The 24,803-nt window shown below is 46.0% G+C and overlaps 2 protein-coding genes across 2 annotated transcripts; one reads left to right on the forward strand and one right to left on the reverse strand.

The window, feature by feature from the left end:
• Positions 1 to 237: 237 nt before the first annotated feature.
• Positions 238 to 3,719, reverse strand: LOC133340428 (CCAAT/enhancer-binding protein alpha-like). The gene has a single exon (XM_061548649.1). It carries the CDS (start codon positions 3,164 to 3,166, stop codon positions 2,315 to 2,317), a length of 852 nt encoding a protein of 283 aa, XP_061404633.1. The 5' UTR covers positions 3,167 to 3,719; the 3' UTR covers positions 238 to 2,314.
• Positions 3,720 to 17,135: 13,416 nt separating this feature from the next.
• Positions 17,136 to 23,359, forward strand: LOC133340429 (CCAAT/enhancer-binding protein gamma-like). Its single transcript, XM_061548650.1, has 2 exons — positions 17,136 to 17,509; positions 22,260 to 23,359. Exon 2 carries the CDS (start codon positions 22,461 to 22,463, stop codon positions 22,848 to 22,850), a length of 390 nt encoding a protein of 129 aa, XP_061404634.1. The 5' UTR covers positions 17,136 to 17,509; positions 22,260 to 22,460; the 3' UTR covers positions 22,851 to 23,359.
• The last annotated feature ends 1,444 nt before the right edge of the window (positions 23,360 to 24,803 follow it).

Consider the following 24,803-nt stretch of genomic DNA (forward strand, 5'->3'; position numbering starts at 1 on the left):
GTAAGAAATATGAAGCCAATCGACATCAATCTATCTCAATAGTAAAAAAAAACTGGAGCAATTACATCGATGTCGCTCAATAAACTCGTCACAATAATCATTGTGACGTCGCTCTCAGTAGGAGGGGCGCTGTAGCCGACGGGATTGGAAATCAGAACGATGAAAATCCGAGACATTCATAATCACCCCCCCCCCCCCCACAATTGTAGTCAGATAGCCCCCCCCCCCCCCACACACACACCGCCTCATCCTCCTCACGTAGTGTAAACCCACGGCTCCCATGGCCACAGCTACACGTTGCATACTCTATCCACTGCTGGATGAGGCTCCCCTCCCTGCCCACGCCGTGTGGAGTCGTGAAGCTGGCAGGGTTTTGTTTGACGATAATTCACTGTATACACACACACACACAGACACACACACATACACACACACACGTGTGCGTGTATGTACGTGTGTCTCTTAGTTCCTTAGGCATAGCCTCTAGTATAAATAATGCCTATACCCTGCCTGTTCTCGGAAGTGTGTCGCCAGCTTTACGGCGCGGCGAGCGAGACGAAGATGAGAGACCCCGGAGTGGATGATGATCGCACGGCCGCGGCAAGTATCTTCTTCACACACACACAAAACAATTATAATAAAGTTATTTAAGGCACCATCTCGAGAGTGTGTAGGCATGTGTGTGTGTGTGTGTGTCTGTATGTATGAACCAGTGGCGATTATCTGAACCGGTCCTGGGCACCACCTAGGTCGACTCAGCCTCAAAACGAGTAGTAAACATCACCACTGGGGAGACAAAGGCGGTCGGGCGTGGTGCTGGCAACCCACCCACTAATGTACCGTTCCGGCCTTCATTAGGTGCTCGCCAACAGCACTTGCCCCTTAGGTCTGTTAAGGCTATACGGATGATCTTTGTCTTTGCATGTATAAACACACGTATGTATCTATGTGTAATACGTATGCACATACGCACACGTATTACACGTATGCACATACGCATATTGACACATACGTGTGCGCACACATGCGCATGTATGTGCGTGCGTGTGTTTCTAGGTTGGTGCGGTGTGTCAAAAAAATAAAAACCATCGCCACTTGGGAGATAAAAGGCGACCGGGCGTGGTGCTGAACACCCACCCCCTCGCGTGCCGTGCCGTGGCCTTCCTAGCTGCTGCTGCTCGCTGACAGCACTTGCCCCCAAAGTAAGTGAAGGCTATGCGGAGGGGAGGCATCTTTGCCTTTGTCTTTTGCGCATGCACATTGACTGCGCCACCAGCCCGGCCCAGCCGAGTTCGACTGGTGCTCACAGCCAACGTCGGTCACGAATATTCTGAACCTGTCCTGGGCCTCCTCTAGGTCGACTCAGCCATAAATGAGTTTGCCTGGCGCGGCATGTAAACACTGGCACGGGGGGGGGACAAAGGCGGTCGGGCGTGATGCTGGCAACCCATCGCTTCGCGTGCCTGGTCCATCTTTGATTAGCGCTCGCTAACAGCACTTGCACCAAGAGTCCGTTGAAGGCTATACGGGTGATCTTTGTATTTGCTCTGCAATGCATCCACGGTGTTGATAGGTTAGGCGTTGTAACGATGTTCACTTGTCGAGGAGATTCGATGGATCAATGGGCACGCTATCGATTACAATCTTGTCTAGTATTGTGTGGTCTCGTTTGAGCGGGTTTTTACCTATCCCATCAGTATAACTGGACATCATCGGATTCCTCCAGTATAAATATTCTGTCTCTGTCACTTGATAAACTTTACCAAATATCCCCGACAAACTGGAACAACGCCGGCTCTGCACACACGCGACTCGATGCGTGAACTCGCTCGTCGCAAGACTTAATCACAATCGACGGTCACACTCCCAATATGTATACTCTGCACAAATATCGTTGCAACACGGAGGCGAGTTGAAGCACGTGCTCGCTATAACATACAGGGTCAAACACACATACAACAAAAGTCCGTGTAGCCTCCGTAAACTGTTGGGGCAAGTGCTGTTACCGAGCACCGAGTAAGAACCCGACACGGCGCGAGGCGGGGGGAGGCGGAGGCCAGGACCACACCCGGCCGCCTTTGTATCTCTGCGCAGCACTGCTACTTACACAACCACACCAGGCTATTCAAGAGAGAGAGAGAGAGAAAGAGACGCGCGCGCGTGCGTGCGTGCGTGCGCCGACAACACGCAAGGAGCGGTCAACGCAACAACAAACAAAATTCGCACACTCAAAAAGCGACCTCACGTCATCGGTTGCCGTTCGTTCGCTCGCTCGCTCGATCGGTCAAATCGGTCGATGGGGCCCAGAGATCCGTCAAGACTCCCGACCGCCCACGACCGACGGCGGCAGCGCCGAATCGGGCAGGCGGGTGATGAGAGCTCGCAGCGTCCCCAGCTCTCGCACGAGCTCGTCGATCCTGCGTCTCAGTTGGTCGTTCTCGTTCGAGAGTTCCATGGCCCGCGACGAGGTCTCCAGGGACCTGCGCTTGGCTTTGTCTCGACTCTTGCGCACCGCGATGTTATTCCTCTCCCGCCGCAGCCGGTACTCGTCGCTGCCCTTGTCCAGAAGTTTCTTGCAGTTCTTCTGGGACTTGGAGCTCTGCTGTTGCTGCTGCTGCTGCTGACGCTGCTTGCTCAGACACGCGCCGTGCACCTCTCCGGGTTCGCGTTTCATCCATGCGCGCGATTCGCTCGCAACCGCGTGATGTTGCTGCTGCTGCTGCTGATGTTGCTGCTGGTGCTGCTGATGATGCTGCTGCTGCTGTTGGTGGTGTTGGTGGTGATGGACGGATTCTAACCTGGAGTCGGTCACCTGCGGGACACAGCCAGCGAAGAGCTGGTGCTGCGCTTGCAGAGCCGGGAGCACCTGCAGCGATGGCAGCGGGTAGAGGTAGTCGTAGGCCGACGCTTGCGCTTTGGTTGCGGCTCCTCCGTGTTCTCCCGACTTGGCGAACAACTCGGCCAGGAGCTCGTCGCTGTACAGCTCGATCCCGGGCCCGGCGGACGACGAGGGCTCGATGTAGGAGCTCAGGTCGATGGAGTGCTCGTACGCGTCGCCCAGGTCACTGCCCATGCCCTCGTCCGCCTGCAGACCCGACCCCGACACGCAGAAGCCCTTGCCCAGGAACGGTCTGTCGAGGTCCGGGTAGAAGTTGGCGCTTTCCATCGCAGGTCGATTTTGAAGCGTTGCTGTTGTTCGTTTGGTGGTTGTCGTTGGAGTCCAGAGGCGACGATGGCAGTGGCTGTTTGTTATCGCGCGCCCCGGCCCAGATACAGCAGCGTGCGTGGGGGAGCAAGACGGTCTTGACACCGCGGCGCGTTCGATGATGAACGCACGGCGTGCTCCCAACGTCTTCAGCAAAGCCCTCCTCACTCTCTCTGCTCCTGGTCGCCTTGACGGTGTTGGTGGTGATGAATGGGGTGGGGGTAGGGATGGGAGTTAGTTCCCGAACCAACTGGCGAAGGAGGGGCTTGGTGGCTACGATTTGCAGATCGGCGGCTCGGCAGCTTCAGTTATCTGTTATTTCAAGTTCGCCGAGTCTCCTCCAGTGGCGCCGCACGCTGCTGCTGCTGCGAGACCGTGGAACGAGTTGCGCTGCAGAGCGTGCCCGTGGCGCGGGTTTATATAGCGGCGCATTTAAATATCCGTGACGTGAGCTGTTACTACGTGAGGCTGAGCCGCTCCCCTTTCTCGACCACCACCCCCACAACCATCGCTTGTCTTTTGCCGTCTTCACGCGAACCTTCCCCTCCCTCCACGACCCCCACCACCTCCACCACCTCCTCCTCCTCATCTCTCTCTCTCGCCTTTTGCTCCCACAGTGTTCATGTACTCTTAAGTGCGCGCGCGTGTTTCATTGTAAGTATTTTATGACGACTGCTCGTACAGTCGTGTGCACTCCACCCCCCCTCGTATCACCTCTCCCCTCGTCCCCCGGCCCTAAGTTCTTATAACCTTGCTTAATTTGCAACGTAAAGTATGAACTCTTTTTTATCAGTTACACGGCCTTCAACAAGTGCTGTTTGTTACAGGCCGATCGGAGTTTTAGGCGTATGGGCCTGTAGCTCAGCAAAAGTGATAAAGCAAAAACTTTTTGGTATTTTACCAGGTAAGGCCCACTGGGTGGCGGGGGGTAGACCCAGGACTGGTACAGATAGCACTTGCCGCTGATGTTATCCGTCGCCGGCAAACGAACTAAGTTCACAGAGTTCAGTTCACTAACCGCTGAAAAACAAAAAAAATATATAAATTAAACTACATTTTTTATTTCATCAGATGAGGCCCACTGAGCTATGTAGCTTTTTTTCAGAAGCGACCTGGCCACAAATGATAGCTCAGCCAAGTGGCTTATCACGTAGACATTTATAGCAGCCGAATACTCTAAGCGCGTGTTTCTAAATGCGGAGGGAAAAACCGGAGGACCCGGAGAAAAATCCACGCCACCACGTGGAGAGAGAGACACGCAAACTCCAAATATACAGCAGCAGCAGCAGGCGTCAGGGTCTGGATCAAACCCACGACCTCCTGCATACCAGGCGAGGCCGTGGCGCAGTCAAGTTCACGCACCCTTCAAACACATGTTCAGCGCCGAACTGAACGAGTGATGAAGCGACGTGTGTGTGCCTTTAGTCTGCCGTGCTTTCTGTTCTCGTTCATTAGCTCTCAACTTCTACGCGTACGAGACGAGGACATATCTTAATTGCATAAATGTTTGAACAAAAACAGGTTTTTTTTTACTTCAACGATCTGGCAGGGTGTACGATGCGGGGACTGCTACTCGCTACTCAGTTACAAGTGAATCTTCAAGGCGTGAGCGTGCCTAAGGCTCAAGACGCAAATTAAAATGTTGTCAATATTATTATTCTGTTAACATTAATATAGACGGTAATTACGTATTAAAAAACGCATACAAAAAACATAGATCACTCTTCACGAACTGTTGTCATCATTTTTTATTTAAAGCTTTCGTGACTGCAGGGATTCATATTCTTGGTTCTTTCGGTAAAGTCACGTAGAAGGGAACTAATAAAATAATATAAATATAAAAAATATATTTAAAAAAATATTCATATTATTTTATCATTCCCCTTCTACGTGACTTTACCGAAAGAACCAAGAATATGTTGTCATCATCTCATCAACAGCGACTGTCTGTAACACTTTCGAGATGAAGACCTCGGGCTGCCGTTCATTCACCAGTCTCGGCCACGGACGGATACTCGACGCAGCATTGGAAGCTCTCCCGATGTGCGACTGTCGTGGTCACCCAGCGTCGTCACCATGGGACGCATAGCGAGCGACTCGACGCCTGGTTCGCAAAGGGCGGAGGAGGAATAATCGCAGCAGAATTCACCCGCACCTCCCATTAGCACGTGCGCGAATGTTGAACTTATTTCGCACCGTACGGAGACAACCGTGCTTTAAGCGGAGGTGCGTGAGGGGGGGGGTCAAACACTACGTACGGTGCGCCAGAAGTCCAACATACACACAGCAGCGACTCGCCTCTTCGCTACTCCCGACGCAATCATCTGGCTCAACCGCGGCGATGTAAAATCACAGCTGCTGGCTCTACATCAACATCAGCTGATTCCCACTTTCCTAAGAGTCAACGTGATGGCCCCGATGTGCGCTTGTGTTCCTCTTTCTCTCTGTTATTGCAATAAAAAAAAACCCATCAAAAACACATATGATTCAATCCACTGCTGGATGAGAGTCTTTTTCTTACTGAGTCGCGGCTTCGAGTTGCGAACACATCACAGCGGTGCCCGGCTTGCGGGTTCGTGAAGGCGCGCGGGCATCATAGATGCGCGGGTGGTCACCGCATCATCGCGCGCTTTCAGATGCGCATCTGTGGCCGTCTGGAACGCTCTTCTTTCCGATGGATTTGGGAAGCTACTTTTAAATCCAGATTGACAAACTCATTTCTTTAGAACTTCTTTCTAGCACGGATGGCTACCTACTGTGGAGAAAAAAGTTCAACATACATACGCACATGGAGGGACCACAGTGCAGTACTATACAACAACATACATTTGCTGCACTGGTCTCTGCTGCCAAATACGTATCCCCGCAGTAGCCTGAACCATTGCATGTCTGGCGATCGCATATCAAATCACGATTCAGACTCAAATCTTCCTGTTCAGCTTCTGAGACTGACGAAATCGGGTCCATGCCGTGTGATTTGGTCATAGGCAACGCCGACTTACCATCGCGCTCGGCGCGGGTTTGGTTTGTGCGATTTCGCGTATACGCGGCTGAACTATTTGTACTCAAAATTCGCTCTACGCTGTTTGAATTCACCATACATGCGGCGATGATGTCGGTCGTGGGACAACATTGTATGTGTGTGTACTGTGCGTAGCGTGTGTACTCGTGTGTGTGCCGTGTGTACTGTGTGTAGCGTGTGTACTCATGTGTGTGCCGTGTGTACTGTGTGTAGCGTGTGTACTCATGTGTGTGCCGTGTGTACTGTGTGTAGCGTGTGTACTCATGTGTGTGCCGTGTGTACTGTGTGTAGCGTGTGTACTCATGTGTGTGCCGTGTGTACTGTGTGTAGCGTGTGTACTCGTGTGCGTGCCGTGTGTACTGTGTGTAGCGTGTGTACTCATGTGTGTGCCGTGTGTACTGTGTGCAGCGTGTGTACTCATGTGTGTGCCGTGTGTACTGTGTGCAGCGTGTGTACTCATGTGTGTGCCGTGTGTACTGTGTGTAGCATGTGTACTCGTGTGCGTGCCGTGTGTACTGTGTGTAGCGTGTGTACTCATGTGTGTGCCGTGTGTACTGTGTGTAGCGTGTGTACTCATGTGTGTGCCGTGTGTACTGTGTGCAGCGTGTGTACTCATGTGTGTGCCGTGTGTACTGTGTGCAGCGTGTGTACTCATGTGTGTGCCGTGTGTACTGTGTGTAGCATGTGTACTCGTGTGCGTGCCGTGTGTACTGTGTGTAGCGTGTGTACTCATGTGTGTGCCGTGTGTACTGTGTGTAGCGTGTGTACTCATGTGTGTGCCGTGTGTACTGTGTGCAGCGTGTGTACTCATGTGTGTGCCGTGTGTACTGTGTGCAGCGTGTGTACTCATGTGTGTGCCGTGTGTACTGTGTGTAGCATGTGTACTCGTGTGCGTGCCGTGTGTACTGTGTGTAGCGTGTGTACTCATGTGTGTGCCGTGTGTACTGTGTGTAGCGTGTGTACTCATGTGTGTGCCGTGTGTACTGTGTTCGCTAGTCGGGAGGCAGCTGTCTCCTCGTGCGGTTCAGCTTTGTGCGCGTTCCCCCATTTTCTTGGAAACGCATCTACCACTCCCACCACCGCCGCATAGAACGAGGGAGGGGGGGAATCTGTAGACGCGAGAATTGAGACCGCGAAAGGACCGAGTCGGTCGCCGTTTGCTTCGGTTTGTCCGTAACGTTTCGGCGACACTAACTCAAGGCGGCTGCGGCGGTTAACAACTCGTCCATTGTCTCTGTAAAAGAAAACAACCCTCTTGCTCGCCACGCCATCTCCCCCAACAACGACCAAACATCAACTTCGGGCCTCTCCCACGCACAGAGTACACAACGCGTGAACACCCCCCACACCCCACCCCTAAAACATCGATTCAGACCTCGTGGTTAATATAAAAAAATAAATCTAATGCATTTTTCGATTTAAAGCTTTCGTGACTGCAGGGATTCATCTTCTTGGATTCTTTCGGTAAAGTCACGTAGAATGGAAATAATAAAATAATAAAAATATAAAAAAATATTTTTAAATATTATTTTATGATGTTTTATTTTTATTACTTTATTATTTCAATTCTACGTGACTTTACCGAAAGAACCAAGAAAATCTAATGAACTCAAGTGTAATGACAATTGTGTAGTAATGAATCAGGATCGGGTTATTCATGGGCTACGATTGTGGATATCGCGATTGTAGAATCCCCTTGCGCCGGTCGATGAGAGTGAATCTGAATGTGTTCCACTTTTTTTTTAAATCGCGTCTTAAAAACGCGCCTGTGTGTGCTGCACGCTTCATGTGGCCCTAAGAGTCAGGCCTTGTGCTGTAGCAAACACGAGTTTATGGACATTACTGTAATGAGCTGTGCATAATTTCTGTAAGCCTTATTCTGTCCTCAATAAAACCCTATGTTCATATAAACATATTCATAGTATTGTAGGAACGCGGGGTGCAATAAAGTAGGAGTATTATTATGGATTCACGTACATTGTACAGTGAACCACACAAAACTATTTAAAACAAATGTAATAGCTATAAAGATTTTTTTTTTCAAAAGCGACCTGGCCACAAATGATAGCTCAACGAAGTGGCTTATCATCATGTGCAAATGTATAGTCGCCAAATGCTCGAAACCCACGTTGATTCAAAATGTGGAGGGCAAAACCCAGAGGACTCGGAGAAAAATCAACGCGACCACGGATAGAACACGCAAACTCAAAATATACAGGCGTCAAGGTTGGGGTCAAACCGAAGACCTCGTGTATACCAGGCGAGGTAGTAAACATCTCGCCACCCCGGGACCCAAGTAATCTAGTGTTCGCACCTAACACACACTGACAATCTATGCTCCATGCCAGCCCTTGAAGCGATCTCGAAAATCTCGAATGAGAAGTCACCCTGTGCATGAAAGTTGATGTAAAACCCGGACATCAGCCCGTGCGATAGAGACAGCTGAGAGATGGCAATCGCTTCAGGGATGGTGGGATCATTCATCCATATTCTTAGGTTTTTTCGGTAAAGTCACGTAGGTAAAACATTAAAGACGGAAACTTGTGTTGCTTCCGAAACGTCGTGATTTTTATTTTATTTTACTTTTATTAATTTTAATGTTTTACCTACGTGACTTTACCGAAAAAACCTAAGAATATGAATCCTTGCAGTCACGAAAGCTTCAAATCTAGAATCATTCATCCAGCAGTGGATACACCATCATCGCTGCTGTTGATGATGATGATACGAGGGTGCCACTAATTGATCCGTTCAAACGTGTCACTCGCGAATGCTGTCCAAATGTCGTGACTCAACGTGAAGAGTCGTTGTCGGTCGTTCGGTCGCTCGCCTCCTTTTGTTCGCGCCGCGATTATCTCGTCGGGTCAGAGCGCCACCGCTCGGCGGTCGGGCAAAGTCACTGGCGCGTGATCACAATGGGGGCGGAAAAGTGTCACGATGAATTTCGATTTAAAGCTTTCGTGACTGCAGGGATTCATCTTCTCGGTTCTTTCGGTAAAGTCACGTAGAAGGGAAGTAATAAAATAATAAAAATAAAACATAATAAAAAATTATTTTTATTATTTTAAATAATAAAAATAAAACATAATAAAATGTTATTTTTATTATTTTATTATTTCCCTTCTACGTGACTTTACCGAAAGAACCAAGAAGATGTAACGATGAATGTTTCAAGGCAATACGGCAGGCTCCTCTACTTACGAACGAGTTCGGTTCCAGAGGTCTGTTCGCAAGTCGATTTGTCCGCGCGTCCAGCTTTACTCCTGTCGATTACAAACGTGCTGTACGGCGTGTACACTACACACGGGGAATGGCTTTGGAAGTTGTATAAGCTCCTGTAGATGTCGATCCCACTGTTTTCTTCACGTTCTGCAGATGTAGATGCCATTGGTTCTTCATGTTCTGCAGATGTAGATGCCACTGGTTCTTCATGTTCTGCAGGTGTAGATGCCACTGGTACTTCATGTTCTGCAGGTGTAGATGCCACTGGTTCTTCATGTTCTGCAGGTGTAGATGCCACTGGTTCTTCATGTTCTGCAGGTGTAGATGCCACTGGTTCTTCATGTTCTGCAGATGTAGATGCAACTGGTTCTTCATGTTCTGCAGGTGTAGATGCCACTGGTTTTTTACATTCTGCAGGTGTAGATGCCACTGGTTCTTCATGTTCTGCAGGTGTAGGTGCCACTGGTACTTCATGTTCTGCAGGTGTAGATGCCACTGGTTCTTCATGTTCTGCAGGTGTAGATGCCACTGGTTCTTCATGTTCTGCAGGTGTAGATGCCACTGGTTCTTCATGTTCTGCAGGTGTAGATGCCACTGGTTCTTCATCTTCTGCAGGTGTAGATGCCACTGGTTCTTCATGTTCTGCAGGTGTAGATGCCACTGGTTCTTCATGTTCTGCAGATGTAGATGCCACTGGTTCTTCATGTTCTGCAGGTGTAGATGCCACTGGTTCTTCATGTTCTGCAGATGTAGATGCCACTGGTTCTTCATGTTCTGCAGGTGTAGATGCCAATGGTTCTTCATGTTCTGCAGGTGTAGATGCCACTGGTTCTTCATGTTCTGCAGGTGTAGATGCCACTGGTTCTTCATGTTCCGCAGATGTAGATGCCACTGGTTCTTCATCTTCTGCAGGTGTAGATGCCACTGGTTCTTCATGTTCTGCAGGTGTAGATGCCACTGGTTCTTCATGTTCCGCAGATGTAGATGCCACTGGTTCTTCATGTTACGCAGATGTAGATGCCACTGGTTCTTCATGTTCTGCAGGTGTAGATGCCACTGGTTCTTCATGTTCCGCAGATGTAGATGCCACTGGTTCTTCATGTTCTGCAGGTGTAGATGCCATGACCGCCATCTATTGTGCGGCGGTTGAACACACGACTCTCGCTCCAAGCAGGCAATTGGACATCGGGCCAGGTTTGTTCGTATCTCTGAAAGTTCGTAAGTCAAGTGTTCATAAGTAGAGTAACATTTTCACCCCGTGCTGACAATCGGGAGCCGAATTTCACCTGGAGCCATCCGGGGCTGAGCTCTGTAAAATATCTCCATTTTATGATATTTCAAATATATGGCCACATTCCAGAGAAAATTTAATTAAGTGACGGTGACGACCCATTAGTTGCATATAGCAGGTGCTTCACCACACTGGTCAGTGCCTGATGGTGAAGGCAGGGAGCATAGACGTGAAGGCACACATGTACCGTACAGCACAAGGCGGCAGAGTAACACCCCGGATTACGTCGTGGATGCGTTCCTGAAATGTGCAACGACGAATATACAAACATACAGACGCCAAAAGGCGTTCTCTGGTCTAACACCATTTGAGACTAGGCTCCAAAGAAAGCTGTCTCTAGTGTGGACCAATCAGTTTCAAAGACAATGCATATATTATCAGAGTATCTTCTTGGTTCTTTCGGTAAAGTCACGTAGAAGGGAAATAATAAAATAATACAAATTTTACATTATAAAATACAATTCTCACTGTGAGAATTATTTATTTTGTTGTCACTTATTATTTCCCTTCTACGTGACTTTACCGAAAGAACCAAGAAGATGAATCCCTGCAGTCACGAAAGCTTTAAATCGAAATTTATCAGAGTATGTTTTTTTGTTTGCATTCTGACCACAAGTATTGTGGTTAATGCAGACATGATTCCTTGTAAAAGGTTTCAGTTTGGTGTTTTAACATCTTAGCACCTGTTTCGTTGCCATAAAAAAGGGGAAAACCTATTATCATATTATGCTCGCCCATTCAAGCACTATTCAGACTCAACCATGCTTCGCTTCCGAGATCTGTCCATGTCGTGCATATTCTATTCCGGGTGGTTTAGTCATGGACATTTGGTCTGCATTTTGCTCAATAAACGAGCAGTACCACACCTCTGTATTAGCACGGTTGGTTATGTACGGTGCGAAAGAAGCACAACATAGTACAGTCATGTGTACAGTACTTTATTTCACCTTTTATTATGACTGTTACCACGACCATCATCGTCATCATTATCGAGTATTTTTTTTTACCCAAAATTTATTATTCCAGATTTTATTGCGGTAACAGACATCATATATAATCATTAACAGTGCGTGAAATATATTTTTGTTCTAACAACAGTCATGTATGATTGTGTCTCCACCACTGTGAACGTATCTGCTATTCGTAACTTTATAAACCACTGTGGTGTTGGGAAAGTTCCAAGTGCAATGACCATATCTGTCGATTCATGCGGTTCACCCGTATTCTAGTACAGGGGCATCGAGTTCTCAGGTCCATACGGCGTACAGCCGTTTCAATGCGGGCTAATACAAATGTGTGTCTTTGTTTCTCCCTTGTGATGGGACTTTGTAGGATGAATGTTGATATGTATAAGGGCATGGAATGACCAATAAGGTCTGAATTGGTCTGTAATAAGGTAGGCACTGAGAATGGGTTGACAGGTATGTAGTAGTGTATAGTGTATTGTATAGTAGTCTATAGTGCAGGGTATAGTAGTGTATAGTGTAGCGTATAGGATGAACGTTGAGATTTATAAGGGCAGGGAATGACCAATAAGGTCTGAATTGGTCTGTAATAATAAAGTACTGATATGGAGTTGACAGGTAGGTAGTAGTGTATAGTGTAGTCATAATAAAGTTGTTTGGGTTAGATCGCGTCATTTATATGACACGGCCAATCAGTAAAAAATGTGTCACTTTGACAAAAGACAAAATAGTTCACTACCTTAGCCCACCGGTGTATTGAAGAGTGAATCCACAAAATTTACAAAAATTGTTTAGTGTAGTGTATAGTAGTGCATAGTATAGTGTATATGATGAATGTTGAGATTCATAAGGGCACGGGGTGCCCAACAAGGTGTGAATTGGTCTGTAATTATAATGTGGGCACTGGTTGACAGCTATGAATAGCCATCATTGACGCGACATTATGGAATTCAGCGGTCACCAACCTTTTTGGCACCAGGGACCGTTTTCGTGGAAGACAATTTTTTCACGGACCAGGATGAGTGGGGTCATCATTGGGTTTTTCCCCTCTTTTCAAAGAAGCTCTTCAGCGACGTTTGTTTTTTTTACTCATTTTGGCCAGGGGGTTAGCAGCTTGTGGGCTCTCCAAAACTGTGACAAGTGCGCAGTGCGGGAAAGGGTCGAGGACGGAAGTGGTAAACACTAAAATAATTGGGGCGGGCCACGCACGGACTCACCGCCCTCACCTCCTGCTGTGCGTCCCGGTTCCTAACAGGTCACGGACCTGGGTTTTGGGGACCCCTGCCCGAGTTGCCAATGGGATCTCAGTCTCTGGCTCGCTCTGACGCCCAACGGGAATTTCCAGAAGCCTCATCTGGGGCAGCCAAGGGTTCTTGTTTTCTTTTCGTATTTTTAAAAGCCAGCAACGGGCGGGGGGGGGGGGTGCTCGTTGCGAGGCTGCGTGGGTTCCCCGCCAGGGTTGTGGTGCACCGCCACCCCACGTGGCTGCCATTGCGTAATCGCGGAAAATGGCATGTGCGAGGCGGGTGTGGACCAGGGAGGGTTAGGGACCGCGGTGAACACGCGGCACCTAGGGGCAGCACTGCCTGTGAAAAAAAAAGCAATGATGGAAGCACTGCTTATGTAATGCCCATCCCATGCATGCGTCGAACTCTAAATCAGAACGAGCGTGGATTGTACCGGCGACGGGGATATGCTGGCGATGTCTCCTGCACGTATTCGCATACCTGTCGACCCCAAATCAGTGCCCTGTACTTATTACAGAACCAATTCAGGCCCTATTGGTCACCCCGTGTCCCTTATAAATCTCAATGTTCGTCCTACAAAGTCCCATCACAAGGGAGAAACACAAAGAAATAGACAAAAAGTAACAATCGCCCGTATTGAAACGGCTGTACGCCATATGTACCTAAAAACTAAATTTCCCTGTACAAGTATTTTGTACACAATGCCTCTGGCCCCATAACGAGCAGGGAGTGTGTGTGTGTGCCTTGAAATGTAGTGGGTGGTTGAGTTGGTGAGTGGATTAGTGAATGAGTAGGTGAGTGAGTGAATGAGCTGGTGAATGAATGAGCTGGTGAGTGAATGAGCTGGTGAGTGAATGAGCTGGTGAGTGAATGAGCTGGTGAGTGAATGAGCTGGTGAGTGAATGAAGTGGTGAGTGAATGAGGTGGTGAGTGGATGGATAAGTGAGTGAATGAGTGTGTGAGTGAATGATTAGGTGAGTGAGTGAATGAGCTGGTGAGTGAATGAGGTGGTGAGTGGATGGATGAGTGAATGAGTGTGGGTGAGTCGGTGGGAGTAGTTGCCAGCTTATCCACAGACCAAACCCAGATCAAGCAATGCTAGTTGTCCACATGTATATTATTATGAACTAGCTTCTTTGCCTGTCCTAGGACGGAAGCTGTAATATTTACGAAAAAATTGAGCAGAGTATAATTGTATCTTGTATAAATTTAATGGCAGTGAATCTTGCACTAAATATGTCATCAAACACTTCACTGCATTTCACTGTAGCAATGTATTAATGGTAGTGATTCTTGCACAAAACGATATCATTAAACACCTCACTTCATATTCTCATGTCACTGTAGCACTGTATATAACTGACCTTCAATTTTGTTCAAATTCACTGCTCTGATACTTTATTCTCTTTTGCTTTTCGGTCGCTGGGGTTGAAATGTCTATTTTACCATAATGTAGAAGCATCAATAGACTTACCTTTTGTCTCAAGTGCTGAAGAAATAAAAAAAGACGTCAATCCACTTTGTTGCTGCGTACAATTATTTATGAGATTCACTTGCAATAAAGAAACGTCAAACTCAAAGCGAATTTGCGAAAACAAAGTTATTTCCACTCGACCTTCTGCGTGAGTGTAAAAATCCACCCGCTCATGAATATTAATGACGGGGGGTGCGGCATGTGGAGTGACGTCACGTGCCGTTACACACAAACAGATATTCTTGGCTCATTATAGTAGTAATGTTATATGTAATAGAAAGTAATAATATGCTTCACATAATTTACACCAGGGTCGCTATTGCAAAAAGAGAAATGCATTACAGTATGTCCCAACAGGTCCAAATATCCTGGTTTAATAATACCTTTTGTGTATGGCACTTTTTAAAACGCACAATAGGTTTAGAACCACTGTAATCAAGTTACAGAAAAATGCGCATCACACCAATAATACATCGTATTGTAAGAATGCTAGAGTACTGTACAGTAATTCTATTATTTCGGAAATCCACACTGTCATGAAATAAACTTGTTCTGGAGGGTCCTACATATACAGCATCTAAACCACGTGGCCATCCTTACTCGGAATCCCTTCCCCTCTCCCCGCCCCTTGACAAAACAGACGCTGTTACGTGCAGTGTCAACACCCTATCTTTCCTAACCCTTTGCTCCAGTTTTTCTGTTTCTCTTCCACAATTTCCTCTTATTTTCCACTCTCTCTCTCTCTTCCCTTCCCCCTATATCGTTTTCCATCCATTACATCCTCGACTCGACTCAACCTCATTAGCCCAATGTTATGAATGAGTGTTATGGCCAATTAATACGCTTTTCTTGCACATATATTCGAATAGTATATACGTGCAGAAAATTCGTCGACAACAAATTACCTCAGTGCAAAAACCAAGACGGTTAATGTTGTATTCACATGTAGAGGAGAATCAATTTTACTTGGCACATGTTTAGGAGTGTATGGCTAATTGCAGTGATGAATGATTTACACGTCTAATGAAATAAAATATGCAAGCAAATAATCAACTTATAAAATTACGAATAATAAACCAACATTTGTTGAACAATTCCAATATGTAAATTATGACAACCCATTACAGATACAAACTAGTGTAGGCTCGAACACATTTCCCTTAACCCGAAACAAAAGTGTGCACTGTGTACAAAAAGCTATCAGTTTTAAGCATCATGCAGAACCACCAGCTCCTGAAGAACTGCATTGTGGTAATATTGGTAGTACCGTCATCATGTCTAAAGGAATTTAAGACAACATGAGCACAACAGAGTTCAGAATTGTATTAGTTTTGGAGCTTTTTGTAGACAGTGTACACATGTTTGTGTTGTTGAAACATCTCTAGGAAAACCCACAACACAAATTCGTAATGAGTAATTCTTAAGGAGTGGCTCCATTTTTATTTGACAGTAACTGAGAAGATCGCTATGCAGTTTTTCAGGAATTGCTGATTGTTTATATTTTTATTGCACAAGGGCTGAGTGCTTTTTAAACATAATTGTGTCTCGTTTGAAATGTACCTTGGGGTAAAACTTGACATGTTAATATTCGCTTCTACGTCGAGAAAGAAAACCTCTTCCATATTTGTGCTATGAAGATGGGCCGTTGACTAAAACATCACCGTCTTCAGCTTCACCTGAAGACGGCTGCTTGCGTTGTAGCCGAAACGTCGTGAGAATTATTTTATTATGTTTTATTTTTATTATTTTATTACTTCCCTTCTACGTGACTTTACCGAAAGAACCAAGAAGATGAATCCCTGCAGTCACGAAAGCTTTAAATCGAAATTTAAATCACCTTATATATTTTTTCTTTTTTAGGCCACACACAGTGTCATTATTGACGAATGTGAGTATTGTGCACATCTAACATAACCTTCCTCAGAATCATCAGCTCAACACACACTTCACGAACCTCGATGCAAAAACCAAGCACTGGACATTTGAGCAATGGCTCTAAATTAGCCACGAATCCTAGGGTACCTCCACTGCCACCACTCCTGAGAATGTTTCCAGTTTGAGAAGTTGAGATCGTGGTCTGGGATGCGGAGACTTTTAATGGACTAATTTCTCTGTTGTGATCAATCTTGTGCCTTTTGTTTTTGATTTGCGTGGCAGTTGCTGTAAATAAGATTTTGCCCTCGTTTATCAGTTTCATTTCAGTTTCATTTCTTTGGTATAGACCTGTGAGCCATTCGGCTCTTCAATCGGGTGCAACCGCAACAAACTAAAACATGAATAAGAAAACATCTTAAAGTGACTATGTGCAAACAGAAAATCCAGGAAAAGACAGCAACATATTGCAGAAAAAGCACCGTACATCAACGTTGTGTGCAAAAATCCCAGTGGGATGCAAGTCAAACAACAACAACCACCACAAGACAACGTAGATTAAGGCCATCAGTCTAACTCCGGACTACAACAAACATTGCCAAACCAAAACACGTTTTCATTAACGTACAGCGTTGTAGCGGTGCAATTAGCACGAATGCCGCATTACAGAGTCATTGCTATCATTCTTCTCGCAACGTCTCTCTAAAATCAGTCGTTTCTTTATATCTGGAGTTTAAATTTTCGTTTAAAAAATCAATAAAATGCCACTGGCGTCTGACACCCGGGGCCCATCTCAGCAAGCTGGGGGGTGGTGGCTTGGCAGGCTGCGATTGCCCGCGGTCCCTGACCTCAGCAAACCCAGTCTAGGGGTTGGATCCTTCGCTCGCTCGCTGCGTAGCCGTGACCCATCGCGATCGCATCTCGTTTAAGGGGGGCCCTAGCAGCCCCCCAACCCTCCCCCTTCCCCGATCTCTCTCCTAATATCTCTCAAACTATATCAAAACCCCCCTCCGCCTTTAGCCAGTCAGTCCTTAACCAGCCGTCTAGAGAGAGATCACCACACCGACTCGGCGCCAACTCATCATCATCCAGCGTGGGGCTTCGCGTCCGTGATCACAGCCGGTGGTGGTGGTGGTGGAGAAATAGGCATCGCGAGGAGGATGATGATGATGATGTTGTTTTGATGCTGCAATTGTTGTCTCCTGAGCCCGGTGAGTGCCCTTGATCGTCGCCGGGAGTTTTGTTGTTGTGCGCCGCGAGTAAATGGGGGGGGGGGGGGGGGGAGGCCTCAACTTTTTTGAGCGTCAGAAGTTTGCGTTTGTTTTGTGATCTCCCGGGTTGTGTGCACGTACCTCGGGCCCAGTTGTGTTGCTTGTTTCGTTGGTGCCGTGGCTTTTTGCGTAAAGCGTTCGCATTTTTGTCTGGCGTTTCGCGATTACAAAGTGACGTTTTGAAAATGAAAAAAAAAATCTGAAAATGTGTTAAGCGCGCCGCCGCCCAACCCTTGTGGCAATTAAGTGGCTTGTTGATGTTCAAACGCTAAATATAAACTTTTAGCAATGAATCAAGGGCTGGCTGCATTGCCCACAATACAATACTTGCGGGGAACATGCAAAACAAAAACACGCTGTGATGAACAGTGACGTTTGTGTTGTGATTAATGTGGAACTTTGGTTTGACTGCCACCCCCCGAGAAAGGCTGTGGAGAAGGTGCGTTGCCCGAAACGTCGCCCGTTGTATACTCTTATTTTCCTCTCCTTAAGGCCAACACATGTGTTGAGTGTTGTTGTTGTGGTAGTTGTGTTCGTTTACTCACCGTATCGCTCGTTTACTATCAAAACGATTAACAGTAATATTCGTTATTACTGTTAGCCAGTGATGCAAGTTAATAGGATAATATATCTGTGTATACGTCGTGTAAATGTACACTGTGTGTAGTGTATATGGGTTGGTCTGTAGGTGTGAGTTTCGACAGTACTGTATGACAGCATGTCGCTGTAATATCTACATCAGAGTACGTAATTGTATAGGGCACTTTGTGCATTATTATTATTAATGTAGTCTGATTACGATGTGTACAATGTGCAGAGGATAACGTACATCACAGAAAGCGTGTGTTTGATGGCGTTGAACACTTGTGTGTAAGATTTGGCACATGGTGAGCGTTGAGGAGGTGGAGGAGAAGGAGGAAGTGGCATGTTGTAACTAAAAACTTACTACAACAAGTGTCCAGACAGCTTTGGACAAAACGCAAAATGTTTTTGGTGGAGTGTGGGATTTAAGTTGAACGCCGGTGTGTGTGTTGTTGTTGTTGATGTGTTTGTTGTTGGTGGCTGTGATCGTGTTGTAGAATTGATGGAACACTTTTTGTTCGTACAATATATTAAAATAATAAGTTGAAGCTTGCTAATCCGGGGTATGCGTTTGCATAATGCTTACAACAGCCTCTTTCTCTTTGAGAAATAACTATAATGGCTTGTATAGTTTCTATATTTTATAGACTAAACTTAGTACATGTTCGGAATTGTCAGTAATGTCTTCATTATTGAGTGTTTGTAATGTTTGTATTACGATAATATTTAGATTGTCTTTTTGAATCTCTTGTAGAGAGAATATAAAAAAAATGTGTCTGACTGCTATGGTACACTTCAAGTACTGTACAGTAATGTACGTGTGTATACATACAACTGATCATCATGTGTATATAACCTACTGAATAACATACATTTACAACTTTTCATATGTATATGACAGTGACAACTAAATAAGTATACTGTATATAGACGAAACGTTTGTTTGTTAACTCACAACACTGTCACAAAAAAACATGAAATAAATCTGGATTCCTTTATTAAACTTCACGATTGGATTACTTTTACTAAAACTCAAGATTACTATTACTTTCATCATTGTCGAGTTCTTACTATTGTTTTTTTCCTTAGACCTTAGAAGCTGTCCGAAACCACCGCCCTTTCTTCATTTCCAGCATTCCACATTCTCGTCGTCTCTTGTGGCTGCCGCACAGTTACTGATTGAACAAAGTGACCTCTGCATTTCTGAACATTTGTTAAAGTTCACTCAAATCCCCTGACTAAGGCAGAGGAATTGAGATAGGATTATGATGAGCCAGGTGTACAGTTTACTCCGAGCCAGCCCCAAAAATAAGGAAACTATTCAGCTGGAGAAAAAAAACCCATTTGTCGAGGCCCAAGACATTACAGTACTTTATGAATCCATTGCTAGATGAAACCTGCCATCATGTCATGTCAGTCATGAGGGTTTCCTGACAACACTTTAAAAAAATCGTGAATAGGCCTCTTCTTTCAAAACAAGTGCATCCCACCGTAGTCCCCAAATGAGCAACCTTACATGTTATTGTTTGACAATCTTACTCCAAATTGTGATGAATATATTATTGTATCACTTTGAATTTGGTGAAGTTACGTGTTAGTAATAGTATACAATTTTCAATTCTTTTTCAAGCCACTGGTGGGTGAAGGCCTCTCCCATGCCGTGCCAGTCATGCAGGTTGCTTGACCATATTTCACCATGCCACAATGGTGTGGAACGGTGAAGTTGCGGGTGTTCAGGACCCGTTCAGATATCACTTGCCACCGATTTGAGCCGTGGCAAGTGTCAAATTGACACACACGAAGGTGGAAGCTGGTTAAATTGTGTAGTACGATTATTAGTGCCACTGAGGCCATGTGAATGCCCAATTTACGTGTTGAAACTTCAATTTTTTACCAGTTGCATGTTGCCAAAAACATCACCACTAATTTGGCGAATTCTGTAGAATGTTAATCTGTTTAATCTGCTACCCAAAGTTGATTGCAATTGATGTAGATTATAGATGGCACTTGGCACCAATGTAGTCAAGCCTGCTTATAACTAGAACAATCTGAAAACTGATATTTTTGACTTTGGGCTCCAAAAAAAATACAGTCCGGACGTTGATTGGTTTCACTCACAGGGCAGAGGGTTAGTCTAAATTTTGAAATCACTTACGAGTCTTGTGCCGAATATAACAATATAAATGATCACCCATTGTAAATGAGCACAGTGCGTTTGAGCTGCTGGCTTTAAAAGATGACGATGCTGAAATGTAATCTTTGGATTCATATATTGAGTGTTGGCCTCTTCAGGAATGTTGAAATTCAGCAGGATTGGTTGGGAGTTATATTTGTTGTTTCTTTACGTAACTTTTCCATGGCCGATTAGTGTTTTGGACAGTTTTTTATAGAGATAAGGGCAGCATAACTTTCATTACTTGTTGCAAAACCCCTCATTCGACTCATCTTCTCTGATTTCAAACAAGAGTTATTATCTGATATTAATGCCATTTTTATTTGTCATTTAAACAGCTAAGGGAATAGTGATCTATTATATCTTTAGCATAAAATGTGGTTTGTGTCATCACAGGACTGATGTGTGTTGGCAACGTTTTTTTAACATTGGTTACCGCTACCAATTAAAAGATGACAAGTGTTATTTAATTACATTGTGCTCAAGTCAGGGTTTCCCATAAGTCATTTCTCGCGACTTGCCACTGCATATTTTCAAAAAAAAACAAGTAGGTACATGCAGATGTCATTTTCAGAGTGAAAAAAACCTTAATGGATATTATACAGGACATAACTGGGACATCAGATGACAGTCAAAATTAACACTGGAATGGAGGCCGATGGATGAACGGAGGTAGACAGAAGTGACAGACAGTGGGGCCAGACCTTTGCCCAGCAGCGGGATGTTAATTGCTCAGCAAGAAAATTAATAAATCAGTAAACTGAGAGAATGAAAACAGAATTCCAAAAGTCCACCCAAAAATAATCCGCGAAATCCTGTAATCTGCAAACTATCCGCGGATCTCTACTCCTCCCGAAGTCCGCAGTGAATTCACGGATGGAGTGGCTATTTCGTCTTGTAATCCACGGCATAGTGCGCCGGCGGCCTTTCGTGGATTATTATAATTTATGGTAATGCTAGAACAAGTTTACTATCTATTTTTATGAGCATTTCTTAAAAAAAGCTGAAGATTGCAAAGAGGCCGCTCGTCGTCTTTGCAATGCGCATTTGGCGAAGTGTTTCAGTGGCGTAGCTGCAGAGAGAGATGCGGAGGTGCAGATAAAAACGACGAGGAACTGCAGGTAAACAAAAGGTGCTACAGTGCAAAAAGCGTAACTCCAGAATAATCATGATTTAAATTTATATAGCGCCCTTAAACAATCGTTCTCAGGTCGTTAAGAGAGAAATGTGTGGCTGCAGATAAAAATGGTACGTGAAATACAAATATTTGGCTACGCTACTTTTTTGGTTTTACATCAGCGCACATGAGCTGTGCTGATGTAATCTGTTGAGGAGTAAAAGATTCTTGCATTTTTTCAAAACTTGATTTCCAAGTCTCAACATATAAACAAAAACTCCTTTAATATAGATCCATATGGCACATTTGGTCAATTTGAATCTTGAAACAAATTGTAACCTCTGTCGGTGAAATGATTGCAGATTAAGGAAGCTGCTGCTTGTCACGTGATGCGCTTACCCTGCAACCCATACATATTTTGACAGATAACAGAGTCGTGCAGCTGATTCTTTCTGTTTTCCGTGACACACCGCGTAGATGCAACTTTTGTGCTGCTTACGGAACATACGTCCGCGGTGCGCCATGGAATACAGGATCTGTGATATGGTTCCCCTGTGCATCATTGGTCTGCTGTAACATAGCAGGGTGTCATTTATGTATATTGAACTTCTTTAGCATCATAGGTAGCCAACCCTGTAAATCAGAGGTGGGGGTGAAGGACAACAAACTAAGTACAAAAGCAGACATGAGAAACGCAGAGTTTGAAAAACTCTGCGGTGGAGACATCTCCAATTCAGTTTTCCCGCAATGTTTACGTCATGTGCGCATATAAAATGTATGACCAACGGCTGACTTTGCAAAACAAAACTTATTTTCAGTGAACGAGACACTGGGAGATCCGTGCACGAGGACTTCGGAGAGCAGGCAGCAGAGCAGTGATTTGGCCGCACCGCGGGGAGACTGCGCACGCCCCTCGGCATCGTCACACGTCCTCGCCGTGCGGTGGGTTTCTCCGGCGAGCGACCGAGTAGGCGAGCGAGCGGTCGAGTGCCCTCTCTCCGGTTCCGCCGACCGTCGCCATGTCCGAACACCCGAGCGACAGCGATTACTCGGCGACCTACGACGACCGGCACAGCGGCGGCGGGAAGGCGACGCCCCCGGGCAAATTCAAGTTCTCGGACAAGAACAGCGACGAGTACAAGCGGCGGCGGGAGCGCAACAACATCGCCGTCAAGAAGAGCCGCATCAAGAGCAAGGAGAAGGCCGAGGAGACGCAGCGGAGGGTGAACGAGCTCAAGGAGGAAAACGAGCGCCTGGAGGCCAAGATCCAGACGCTGTCCAAGGAGCTCGTGGTGCTCAAGGAGCTGTTTCTGGAGCACGCGAGGAACGGGCCGGGAGGTGGCGGCGGACCTGGGGGAGGGCCGGCTCAAGCGGGCGGTGGCGGGGGTAGCAGCGGCGACGCCGCCTAACAGAGAAGGATGGGGGAGGAGGGGGGTGGTCGAAGCCCCGATCATCCGAGTTCGCCTCCACACATCCGGTAGAAGTTGACAAATGGCATCGGCGACCTGGGTGGTTGCCAATCACATTGTCCACTTTGTTTGCTGCATCTCGCCCTCCCACGGCTTCCCACCGCCCCGCTGACATCCCACCCCCTCTTGCCCCCCCACGCGCCCAACCCACATAATTTTCGGACGAGCCGCTTCATCCCACCGTAATTTGAGTTGTTCCTTCTGCTGGCGCACCTGTCCGATTCGCAGTATCGCTCTTGCTGCACCCCGCTATTTAAGAATGATCCACGCACCTTGGGGTGAAGAGAAGGGTGGCCGTGAAGTGCGTTCGAAGCGTGCTCCTTGGAAACGCTTTTTTGAAAACGTCTATCGAACATTTGTAAGCCGTGTCGTGGAAAAATGGCAGTACCATTGAAAGCAAAAAAAAACAAAAACATTTCAGCGTGCAGAGGTTTTTAACAGTAACCTTGGCATTTTTGAGGTCCTCGGTGGTGTGCGCAATGCAGTGGGCTCTGCAGTCTCTTATGAATTGTACATATAAGCTATGCTGTACCAAGCCCCTTGTTAGCCGCTTTTCTGTCGACAATGTGCGCTGCGTTTCTGCATCATACTGTAAGAAGAGCAGCGTGCTCTGCCCTTTGGCGCTAATTGTCAGGAGTGCGTGCTTGAATGTGCCCTTAGCTCATTGGCAATGCTTGCTGATTGTTATACTACCGTATTAAAGTAATTTGTCTCTGGGAAAAGCATTTCCGTTTTTAGAAAAAAAAGGCTACACAAAAAAATATCCTACACTTCAGAAACAACCAATACTTTGTATTATATAATGTATACTAAATAAACGCGTTTGTAAAATAACGAAATTCGTTTGTCCACCAGTAGTATGACTGTTTTCTTCTCATGTGTCATGTTATGTGTTACAGGTTTCATTTTCAACAAGTCTTGTTTAAAAAGTGTTAATGCATTTACTCTATCTTCATCATGGGACCTCCTTTGCCAGTACCTAAATATACTAATAGGGGTTTTTCCCCTTTTTTTCTGGCAACAAAACTGACACCTTTTGCAAGGAATCATGTTTGCATTAACCACAATACTTGCAGTCGGAGTATTGTTTTTTGTTTGCATTTGACTGCAAGTATTGTGGTTAATGTAAACATGATTCCTTGCAAAAGGTGTCAGTTTTATTGCCCGAAAAAAGGGGAAAACCCCTGTTAGTTTACTCTATCTTGTCATGGATTTTTAAAACCTAGCTGTCAATCTTTTGTTGTTCTATTCGGTATGTGAAGGCCTTTCCATGCCGTGTCAAGTCTCAAGATTTATTTTTACCGTACTTCATGCTGGTCAGTGCGTGTTGGTAAAGTGGAGAAAGAGATCCAGGACCGGCTCCATGACCAAGAACTTCACGTGGTCCACTGGGGTTCATCGAGCATCGCACGAACAACTGTGCCACTGCAATGGATACCTTGTTTAAAATCCCATGCTGTACAATAATACATTGTGATACAACTGAGGATCAAGAATTCTCACAGGTGAGTATCTGTACTTAGGACAGATGGTAAACAAGTAGCACCGCGATCAAGTGTGCGGACTGTACAGCTGCATCAAGACCCGTGAAGACAAGGTCCAGGCACCGGGCTATGAAGGGGGGGGGGGCGGTTAGTAGACCAGGGGGACCAATTTTATTCCTTGTGCCCCTGGCCCATGCCGACTGTGCTACGCCACTTGAGGGTAGATATGTTTAAACGTGTGCGTATTAGCTTCTGGCACTTGAGCTATTAATAAAAGCCAATAAATGGAAAAAGACGCTGAGTGGGAAAAGTTATATCTACTAGCTTCTACAGAGGACCAGACGGTGGCTATTTTAATACCACCCTGAACTGTCAATGGCTGGCAGTTGGGAGAGAGTCTTAAGCTGCG

The sequence above is a fragment of the Lethenteron reissneri genome, chromosome 9 (genome assembly GCF_015708825.2).
Source record: "Lethenteron reissneri isolate LAM-NWPU_2019-01 chromosome 9, ASM1570882v1, whole genome shotgun sequence".
Taxonomy (NCBI): domain Eukaryota; kingdom Metazoa; phylum Chordata; class Hyperoartia; order Petromyzontiformes; family Petromyzontidae; genus Lethenteron; species Lethenteron reissneri.

Coding starts and splice junctions, on each gene's coding strand:
- LOC133340428 (XM_061548649.1), bottom strand. CDS start 3,166: ATGGAAAGCGCCAACTTCTACCCGGACCTCGACAGACCGTTCCTGGGC.
- LOC133340429 (XM_061548650.1), top strand. CDS start 22,461: ATGTCCGAACACCCGAGCGACAGCGATTACTCGGCGACCTACGACGAC.